Source organism: Juglans regia, chromosome 1 (genome assembly GCF_001411555.2).
Source record: "Juglans regia cultivar Chandler chromosome 1, Walnut 2.0, whole genome shotgun sequence".
Lineage (NCBI taxonomy): Eukaryota > Viridiplantae > Streptophyta > Magnoliopsida > Fagales > Juglandaceae > Juglans > Juglans regia.
Genome location: NC_049901.1, coordinates 27271112 through 27282042, shown reverse-complemented (window position 1 = coordinate 27282042; position 10931 = coordinate 27271112). Strand labels below are relative to the sequence as shown.

Sequence of the window (10931 nt, the reverse complement as noted above, 5' to 3'; positions counted from 1 at the left end):
TTTCATAAAATTTATTGGATATATTTTATAATAAAAATAATTTTACAATCTGACGTACTATATTAAATCATATCAATTTATAGATTTACTTCTGTATAGTTTTGTTGTGACTAAAATATTTGCCTTTTGTTTTTTTTGGTTTTTCTTTTGGACACCTAAGCCCCGCCCTACAATCTTCAAACTGAACAAGAGCCAAAAGGCTAGTAACACCAATCTCCCTCTGTCGCCGTTTCAATTTCAAAACCGTTAAAACCGATATCATTCACCCTCCTCCAAAAGAGTTGGGGTCTCCATTCAATACCTCTACCATTCTTTGTACAACAAATAGTCAGCCATGCCTTCAAGGTCATCTACAAAGAGACGGAAAGCAACAAAACCTGCCAAGAAAATGAAGAACACCACGAACCCCACCTACCATTCTTCACCTAATTTTCAACTGCAAGGTTTTTTTTTTTTTTTCTAATATGCTTTCTTTAATTTTCTTTCGTAGTACTTTCTCTTTACATTTATGGGTATCCTTCACGTTTTCTCATGTTTTTTTCTTATTTCTGTCAATCTGCTTTTTTAAAGTTGCTGTTTTTTTTTTAAAAACAAACCTACATAGGATTTCAAGGGAATGAGACAGAGGTTGATGCTGGTGATCGTCTATTAGTTGGAGAAGAGGAAGTAAAAGAGAGGTATTGTTCATCTTTTCTATCAGTGACTACTGCACGTCATAACAAAATGGAACCTTCAAATGGCGAAATAGATGAGACCCAGAAAGTAGAATCAGAGGAAGAGAAGAGGGAGGTGCAAAGTGTGGTCGAATCTTCAAATGGGGAATTGGAGGAGACGCTGAAAGTGGAATTCCAGGCCGAGGACAAGGAGGTGGTAGGCCAGGATGTTGGGGATGTCGAAGCTGTCGTTGAATCCGTTAGAGAAATTGTCCTTGATGGGGATTCTGAGCTAGTGGATGAAACGTCTGATGGGGTTGATCGGGGTTTGACAAGTTGCAGCTTTGACAAAGAGGAAACAGTTAATGAGAAGAGTTCCGAGGTGGTTTATTCAGGAGAGTTAGAGGAGGAGAAAGAGGTTTCTAGCTCAGTTGCTGACTTTGAGCCTGTTGTATCTTTGCCCAAGGATTTCATCCAAGGAGTAGAAGAACTTGTTGAGAATTCGATTGGATTAGAATCGAAAGAAAGGGAGGAGAACAATGTTTCAGCTTCCGAGGCTCTAACAGATGTTGTGTCCGAGGGAATTGAGGAAACAACGTTGCCGAACTTGGATGAGAATGGCTGGGTTCCTGTGGTGGTAACAGATCATGTGGTTTCAGAAAGAATTGAAGAAACAAAATTGCTCTCTTCCGATGTGAGTGTAGGGGAGGCATCAAAAGAGAATGTTAAAAATTTGTTGCAGCCGTTGGCCAGTGCTCCGGTTGTTGACACGGGTAATGCTGTCGAAGAGGGCAACAAGACTGGGATTCCTGAAAGCACTGGAAATCCGGTTAGTACTCTCAGAATAGATCAGGTTTCTAAATTTCCCCTTGAGATTTAACTTCTCCATCTTCTGATCCAATGTCTCCTCTCTTGATTCAAACTTCCTGACAGCATGTCGTCTCTTTGCATCAACGCATCCTGCAACCAACTTCTTGGAGGAGTTGCTGTGGACTTTTTGAAGTTCTCCACCGCTCTGATAGATAACTTAAGGTGAATCAAGTTCTTGTAGAATTATGTGCTAATCATGTCGAGTATTAGGTGAATTATGTGCTTGTTTATTAATTTTTGGACTGCTTATAGCTAGTTTTGCTTTGGGTCGTTTGTGTGATGAATATCATTTTCTAGTTATCATGTTCTTGCTTGATGGCCATGGTAGTAATTTCTGACAAAAACAAAGAAAGAAACAACTCACTTTTATGATGAAGTAATTAAAAACAAGCACCGGAACCAGTGATTATATACATATATTTCTACACACATTTATGCCCCATCCCCAAGCAAATATATGAATATTTATATATTTCTTTTTGGGGGCGGGGGATAGTTTCTCTGGAAATAAACAAGTGACAAGCAAGATATAAACGCAGCTATTCTCCTCTAGGCTCTCTCTGCAAGAGAGAATAGGTGGTGTGGGCAGTCTCAGTCTTCCTGGAACAGCCTGAGGGAGTGATTCCCCTTAGTCCGATCTTGCGATTAAGGGTGGAAGGGATGGAGGATTTGGAGGAGAAATGGGACCAGCTTAGTCTCATTGAGGATGAAAACTCGGTTATTGAAATTGACTCGATAAGCTTAGAGACAGTAGCAGAAAAATGGGAGAGGTGTTTGGTGGGTAACTGTGGTCTGACTGCAGATTGGGGAAGGAAGTAATTAGATCGACAATGGCTAAGATCTGGAAAATGGGAAGCCCTTTCCAATTTCAGGAGATTAGCACAAACCTGTTTGTAATAAGTTTTGAATGCCAAGAGGATAAATGGAGAGTGATGGAAGGGAGACCTTGGTTATTTGATAACTATTTGCTAGTTCTAAAACCCTTTGATGGTTTGGTTCCCCCTCAGAAGATGAGTTTTGACTGTGAGGATTTCTGGGTTCAGATGAATAACCTCTCACTTGCTTGTATGAATCACGAAGTGGGCCAACAAATCGGAGGCACAATAGGTGATGTTAAGGGGCTAGATGTGAGAGAGGATGGAACTGGGTGGGGGAGCTATCGAGTTAGAATTGGGCTAAATTTGAAGAAAGCAATTGTGAGGGGACGAACTGTCAATCTGCTTGGGGAGAAAATGTGGATACCTCTGAGGTATGAGAAATTGTCTAGAATGTGTTTTAAGTGTGGATTTATTGTCCATGGTGGGAAGGGTTGTAGCAATACGGGAGCTAACACAGTTGTTAAGCAGGGTGGAAACTTCAGTATGGTGTTTGGCTTTGTGCACCAAGTATGGCGGGAAGAATGAATGGGAAACCACCTGATGGAGGAAGTAGATCTGGATCTAGTGAATGGAAGAAGTATGGGGAAAATATGGCTAGAAATATGTTTGATCCAAAGGTTAATGAAGCAAGAGTAGAGGGGTCTCAGAGCAGGAAGGGAACTGATTGTTTACATCAGTGTCTAGATGTTCCTGATGTCACAATAGAGGTACCTATGGAGATAGTAGTGAGACAGGCAACAGATAGTGTTGAGGCCTGCCAGGTGTTTGAGGAAAGGGTAGAAAGACTAGAGGAAGAGGAGGTAATGAAACAGAGTGGTTTTAAGAGTTTGGTCCAGAATAAACCTCAGAGAGCTACCAGGCTATTGAAGGAAAGTCCCAAGGTCCAGAATCTTGCCAATGGTGTAGAGTAGCAAGATCCAATGCTAGTGGGGGAAGGTGGAGAGGTGAGCAAAGGAAGGTGGAAGAGAAGAGCTAGAACTGCAGGTAATTCTAAGGAGCATGTTGTTTCCAGTAGTTGTAAATGCAGATTAACTGATGGTTGCATTGAGGGAAGCCCTCTGAAAAAAGAAAGACAGACTGTAGATTCACATAGTGTATCTCCTCAGGTATTGGCGGTGGCTGGAAGTTAGCCTCGCCAAGCATAATGAAAATCTTAAGTTGGAACTGCTGGGGGCTTGGGAACCCCCGGACAGTTCAAGACCTTTACCTTTTGGTGAAGGAGAAGAGACGCGATATAGTTTTTCTCATGGAGACAAAACTATTAGCATGGAAGTTTGAAGTCATTAAAAAGAAGTTGAATTGTGAAGGTTGTTTTGTGGTGGAGCCAAGAGGACGTAGTGGGGGTCTAGCTCTTCTATGGAGTCAGGAGGTGAAGTTAGGAATTCTTAATTTCTCTCGGCACCATGTAAGTGCCAGTCTTATGCTGGAAGAGAAGAGGACTGGTTGGGTGTTAACTGGCTTTTATGGCCACCCCGAGGCAAATAAAAGAAAAAATACATGGAACTTGCTCTCTCTTTTGAAACCTTCAACAAGGACATCATGGTGTGTAGTTGGTGATTTTAACAAGATCGTAGCCCAATCTGAAAAGATGGGAGGTAAACCAAGACCGAAGAGGTTGATGGAAGATTTCAGAAGATGCTTAGAGGGCAATGAGTTAACATGATACGGGATGGAGAAGAATGAAGTATATGTGGAGTAATAAACACTCTGACAACACTTTTACGAAAGAAATACTTGATAGGGTAGTTGCTAATTCCCAATGGACTGACCTGTTTAGAGAAAGAATGGTGGAGGTGCTGACAACTAGGCAATCTGATCATAAGCCTTTGTTATTGATGCTGTCAACAGAAATGGTTCATGTAAAATTCAGAAAGAAAGGTTTCAGGTTTGAAGCTAAATAGGTTTTAGAAGAAGGGGGGGGGAAAGTAGTAGAAGAAGCCTAGGGAAATAGTTGTGCAGCAATAGATACCCTAACATAAATACAGGGTAAGCTAAAGAAGTGTAGTGTTGATCTTTCCAGGTGGAGCCATGATAAGGGTAGGGAGGGAGGGAGAGAGGGAAATTATGTTGCTGTATGAGAAACTGAAGCAAGAACAGGAGGTAGAAGGTCAACACAATGCTGATACTATTAAATCATTGCAGAGGGAGTTGGGGATGTTGCTTGAGAAGGAAGATCTGAAGTGGAAGCAGAGAGCAAAGAGGAATTGGTATCTATTGGGTGATAGAAATACTAGGTTTTTCCACGCGTGTGCCAGCCAAAAAAGAAAGAAGAACCGGATAAAGGAAATTAAAGAACCCTAGGGAAGATGTTTGACTGAACAGGCAGGTATTGAAGAGGTTTTTTTCCAGTATTACCAAAACTTATTTAGAACCTCAAACCCTTCCTGTGAAGCTATAGATGAGTGCTTAAAAGATGTTGAACCTAGAGTTACAAGGGCCATGAATTCTGAGTTGCAGAAAAAGTTTGTTATGGCTGAGGTAGAGGATGCATTGAAACAAATGGGGCCATTAAAGTCCCCTGGGCCTGACGGGTATGGGGCTATTTTTTATCAAACCTACTGGAGTGTGGTGGGGGAGAAAGTAGGTAATGTTGTTCTATCTTTTTTAAATGGTGCAGGGGGGCAGGTTAGTTCTAGTAATTTTACCCACATTGCTCTAATTCCTAAAGTTGAGAATGCTTCAGCAGCTAGTGATTTTCATCCCATTAGCCTTTGTAATGTTTTATACAAACTTGTCTCAAAGGTGCTTGCAAACAGATTGAAGAAAGTCCTTCCAGTTATTATATCAAAAGGCCAGAGTGCTTTTATACCAGGTAGATTGATCACAGACAATGTCATGGTTGCATATGAAACCTTGCATACCATGAAAATAAGACAAAGGGGGAAGGTTGGAAGCATGGCTTTGAAACTAGATATTTCAAAAGCCTATGATAGAATTGAATGGAGATTTCTGGAAACTGTGATGAGGAAGCTGGGTTTTGGGGAGCAGTGGATTTCTCTGATTATGGAGTGTGTTACTTCAATAACTTACTCAGTTTTGGTGAATGGCCAACCTGGAAGAACAGTGAAGCCTTCAAGGGGAATAAGACAAGGGGATTCAATCTCCCCTATCTATTCATTTTGTGTGCTGAAAAGGGCTTAGCTCCCTTGTTGAATCAGCTGAAAGAAGTGGTGAAATAAAAGGGGTAGCAGTCACAAGAGGAGTTACAAGGTTGAGTCATCTTCTTTTTGCTAATGATTATGTTATTTTTGGTAGGGCAAGAATGTCAGAATGGGTTAAAATTCAAGGGCTGCTTAGTACTTATGAGAAGGTCTCGGGACAGATTTTGAACAAATAGAAGACAACCATTTTCTTTAGCTCCAATACCCCTATGGCAGTGAGATCACATATATAGCAGGTAGCAGGAGTGACAACTTGCGGCAGCTATGAGAAATATCTTGGTATACCACCTATTGTGGGGAGATCAAGGTATAATACTTTCAAAAGTCTGAAGGAAAGAGTATGGATGAAAGTAAATGGCTGGAAGAACAATTTCCTTTAACAAGCTGGGAAGGAAATCCTATTGAAGGTAGTCATCCAGGCGATCCCCACATACTCCATGAGTGTTTTCAGACTACCAAGAAGGTTGTGTAAGGAGATATCAGCTGTTATGGCAAGGTTTTGGTAGGGGCACATGCAAAACAATAGAAGAATTTAGTGGAGAAGCTGTTTCAAGATGGGAGATTCCAATAAGAGAGGGGGATTGGGTTTTAGGGACCTTGAGAGCTTCAACAAAGCCATGCTGGCTAAGCAGTGTTGGAGGATCCTTAATAACCCATCTTCTTTAGTTGCCAGAGTGATGAAAGAGAAGTACTTCAAAGAGGTAAGTCTTTTGGAAGCAAGGCTGGGGTATGCTCCTTCCTTAATATGGAGGAGCTTATGGTACTCTGTTGGTTTGGTTAAGGAAGGCCTTCTTTGGAGGGTGGGAGATGGGAGTCAGATCAAAATCTAGAAAGATAGATGGGTACCATTGTCCTCCACTCACATGGTACAATCTCCTGTGAAAATTCTTTCTGAGGATTCTTGTGTGCAACAGCTTATTGATGAAAGCTCTGGTTCTTGGAAGAAAAGACTGGTTGAAGATATCTTTATTAAGAATGAGGCTGTAGCCATATGTAGCATTCCTATTAGCATATTTGGTGCAAAAGACAAAGTGGTGTGGGGTTGTACTTACAAAGGGGCTTTTTCTGTCAAGAGTGCTTATCATTTGGAGCACTCAAGAATAAGGGATGGGAAAAGTGAGCATTCAAATGTGGCAGAAGCTGAATCAGGTTGGAACTCTATCTGGAAACTGAACATATAGGGGGTAGTAAAACAATTCATTTGGAAGGCTTGTCACAACTTAATTCCTACGAGGTTGAATCTGTTCAAGAAAAATATTTGTGATACCAACCTTTGTCCTATTTGTGAGAGGGAAGTGGAAACTATTACTCATACTCTTTGGTGCCATCCAGCAGCCTCGGATGTATGGGAAAAAAATGGAAGTCTTGTTCACAAATGGGCTAACACAGAGGTAGAGTTCATGGAGCTGTGGAAGAAGTTGAATTTGTGATTGGAAAAGGAGGAGGTAGGGCTGGTAGGCTGTACGATGAGAAGAATCTGGGTGAGAAGGAATTCTGTGATTTTTTAAAAGAATTTTGAGAACCCAAGGAGGGTGTTATGTGCTGCTAGGGAGAGCAAAGATGATTTTATTGCAGCAAATACTTTGATACAGACTAGTCGTGCAGAAAGGGAAGTGACAAAGTGGAAACAAAACCCCCTGATATGGTCTGTAAAGTTAATTGGGATGCAGCCATGGATGTGAAGAATAAGAGGGTGGGCATTGGAGTCATATGTAGGAATGCAGAGGGGGACATTTTAGCTTGTCTTTGTTTAAAAATAGATGTTGTCATAAGACCAGTTATGGCTGAGGCATATGCATTGAGAAGAGCCATGGTTTTTTGCTTGGAGCTGGGGCTATCTAGTGTTATTTTGGAGGGGGATTCAAAGGTGATAGTCAATGATACGAACAGTAAGGAGGAGGTATGGGCAGATTATGGCATTTTAATTGAAGATATGAGAAGATTTCTTGCAACAAACTCAAACTAGTTGTTGTCTTTTACTTATAGAGGCTAATAACATAGCTCATTTACTTGCAAAAATGGCACTTAATTGTAATGATGAACTAGTGTGGATAGAAGAGGGTCCCTTGCAGATCATGAATTATGTGTTAAGGGAGAAATACTGTAATGATTAACTTTGTTGATAGTAAATGACTGGAAGATACCAATTTATACTTAAAAAAAAGGAAATAAACAAGTGGGGGAGAAAAGTTAGGACTTAATTTAAAGGATAGTGCTAGCGAGCTGCCCAGTGGTTACTGCTGGCACATTGCTAATGCATTTTAATTTTTTTTTAATTTTTTAAAATATTTTTTAACATTCTTAATCATTAAGAAAAAAAATACACAGCTACGCTAATTGTGATACCCCCCCCATATGATAAGAATAAGAGTAGGTGGTGAATGAGATCTCACATTACTTGGGAAGGAAAAATTATTGCTCTTTATAAGGTTTCAATGGAGCTCCAATTGTGTCGTTGACCAGTCCTTTTGGAGTATAGGTCATGTGGTTTGGGTCTTTCATTGGGGCGTTACAAATAGTATCAGAGTATATCCCAACTAGAAATGTAGGACTTAAGTCGTGCCACTTACAATGGACAAGCCCGACGAGGACATCGGGAATTTAAGAGGGGGAGATTGTAATACCCCATATGATAAGGATAAGGATAGGTGGTGAATGAGATATCATATTACTTGGGAAAGAAAAATTATTGCTCTTTATAAGGTTCCAATAGGCCTCCAATTGTATCATTGATTAGTTCTTTTGGAGTATAAGTCATGTAATTTGGATCTTCCATTGGGGCATTATACTTATAGTCAATTCCTTAACTATTAAGTAAAAAAAAAAAATTAAAATACTCTAGTGTAATTTTGAGCGATAACTTTGTATGGCTCCACTAACATTTTCCTATTTTAAATATATGATCTATATGGCCTCACTCATTTTCTTTTTGCAGCCATTCTCAGTTCACTAGTTGTTTGTCAATAGTTATGGAAAAGGAAGAGTAATATTGCTCCCATTAACTTTCCTGATGAATTTTACGAAAATCATCTACATGCACACGGATTCTCGGAAAACTATCAAAGCAAACCTTTCTTACGGAAGCTTTGGCAGAAGACAATGGGATCTTTGACAATCTTTCTTACCAGTATCTTTCTGTTTTGATACTTGTTAATTTCCAAGATGACGTTTATACATTCCAAATGATTTTTCCTATGGCTGACCTGCAATTTAACCATAACGAGTAATGCTACATAATACAGTTATAGAGTGTGCAAGTGTTGTGCAGTTGCTTTGAAAATGAGTATGGTCTACTATTAAAGAACTTATTTCTTTTCATGTGAATTTTGTATTTATTCATTTTTTTCAAAATAATTGCACGGTGCTTGCACACTCACGACTGCAACTATTATTTCTCTTAACATATTGTTAGGACAAGTGGTGAATGAAGCTTGAGGTTTCCTTCCACAATCCTCTACCGTTTTTACCTGAAAGCAGGGCCCCAAATTAGTTCATAAATAATGTTCCCCTGTTGAAGACTTGGTTATTTAAGTATCGTCCCCTGCCCTAAGGCAGACAGTAGCAACTTCCTCGTTGAAACCATTTTCTCTCATTTTAGCTTCGATTGCCATACTTTTTCCGGAGTTTGACACGACCCCTGTGACTTTATTAAAGGGTAACTTAGGAATTCTAAATTTTGAGTCTTATTTTTATTTGTTTTTGGTCTATTTTTTGCGCTTTAAAGAAGTTTTAGAAAAGTTGTTTAAAGCCTATAACTAAAGGGTTACAGGGCCTAATCCAAGTTCTATTTGGTTAACCCAAAAAATATTTATAGAAAAGTTACAAGTATTTTCTGGAAAGGGATTTATTTCTCTCCAACCAAATATGTCAACCCTTTTCTCTGAGAAAGTAAGACTGGCCTGCTGATTCTCCTAAGGATTCTAGTAGCTGTCTCCAAACTTATTCATCATTCATTTTCTTATCATATCATGATGTGGCATTAGATGATAGGTTCACAAATGAAATATAATAAATGGTCTCCAATCATTTAATGTCACATCATAGGATGATGAGAATTTAGATGATGAGTAACAATACTAATCACTCTTATTTCAACTCTGCCACAACCTTTTGTTGGTGGCTCTTTCTGGCCACCAAAGAATGACTCCATAACTGGTCACCCTTCATGTTTTCCATGGTGTTTTAATAATAAATAAATAAATAAAATAAAATTCCCATAGCTAGGTAAGCCCTTGTTACACTCTCTTACTGTATTTGATATAAAATAAAATAAAAATAAAAACAAACAGATAAAGAATGATGCTTTTCTAGATGTATTTTCAGGTATTCCTTTATCATTTCGTCCAAGAGGAAGAGTTACTCTAATTCTATTATAAATTTTTTTTATCAAACAGGAAATTTATAATCTGTTCACATATATGTAGTGATATTACATTATAGTTTTGCAATATTAACATGTCTAGGACTTAAAATTGCATAATTTCTTGATTTCTCGGTATTGGATAATTTGACTTCCATGTTTTAATTCTCTAGTTCTTGAAACATAAATTGTATATTTGGTTTGGATTTGAGGTGCAGAAAGCTGATTGTCGTCGTGGAAAAGTACTTAAACCATGAGTGAAGCTTTCACAGCGAGCATTAGTCAAGTGTGCAAGAATTAATTATCTGTTGTAGCACATAGAAGAAGCATGAATGGACTGCCCTGGAGAAATGTGTTGAGCAAGAGAGTCTGGAATTTTCATGCAACTCAGAACTGGTGTGTGCGTGTGGTGTGTTTTATTATGTTCGGTGTTTTCTATCTTTTTACTCTTTTACATATTCTTTCCTATATTCAGAAGCGTTGTTCGGTTTTAACAGTGATGATTATGTCAGGAATTCATTGTCAATAGTACACAATATTTTCTAGCAAACATTAACATTGTGATTTGTTCATTCCCATTTATCAGTTTATGGAGTTGTTCTCGACTGCTCATGAGGTTCGCTTCTTAGGAGTTAGACTCCTGGGAGTTTCTTTTACCCAAGTTTTAAATTTTGTCTAGGTGACTGTTCCGTTCAAGCACTGGAATCAAATATCTGATCGGACATGGAAAATTGGACTTGTTACTACTGACACTGGGCCAATAACACTGTTGGACATACTCAAATGCTAGTCTACTTTTTGTGCCTATTAGACTAAATTGGCCTTATTATTAGCTTACCTCCTATCTTTTGCCATCTTTTCAGCTCCGCGCAGAACTCTTTCACCTGCAGGCTCTCTCCCCTTTTATCTCTTCTGGCCGTTTCCGTTTATATTGAGAGCTTTTTTTTTTTTTTTTTTAAAAAAAAAAAAGGATAGTACCCCAAATTTTATTGAATATCCTTACTTACGG

The 10931-nt window shown here is 39.1% G+C and overlaps 1 protein-coding gene across 2 annotated transcripts; it reads left to right on the top strand.

The window, feature by feature from the left end:
- The first annotated feature begins 221 nt into the window (after positions 1-221).
- LOC108993501 lies at positions 222-10500 on the top strand. 2 transcript variants are annotated; one of them, XM_018968440.2, is made up of 4 exons: positions 222-443; positions 605-1482; positions 1587-1685; positions 10141-10500. In XM_018968440.2, exons 1-3 carry the CDS (start codon positions 335-337, stop codon positions 1677-1679), a joined length of 1080 nt encoding a protein of 359 aa, XP_018823985.1. In that variant the 5' UTR covers positions 222-334; the 3' UTR covers positions 1680-1685; positions 10141-10500. The 2 variants fall into 2 exon arrangements, with proteins under 2 accessions (XP_018823985.1, XP_018823986.1); XM_018968441.2 differs by having other exon boundaries at positions 254-443; positions 10135-10500.
- Positions 10501-10931: the final 431 nt, after the last annotated feature.

What these genes read in the sequence shown, in the direction of transcription:
- LOC108993501 (XM_018968440.2), top strand. Translation starts at nt 335, where the DNA reads ATGCCTTCAAGGTCATCTACAAAGAGACGGAAAGCAACAAAACCTGCC. An exon ending in ACCTAATTTTCAACTGCAAG is followed by an intron (nt 444 to 604) that starts GTTTTTTTTTTT and finishes AAACCTACATAG; the next exon opens with GATTTCAAGGGAATGAGACA. An exon ending in CTGAAAGCACTGGAAATCCG is followed by an intron (nt 1,483 to 1,586) that starts GTTAGTACTCTC and finishes ACTTCCTGACAG; the next exon opens with CATGTCGTCTCTTTGCATCA.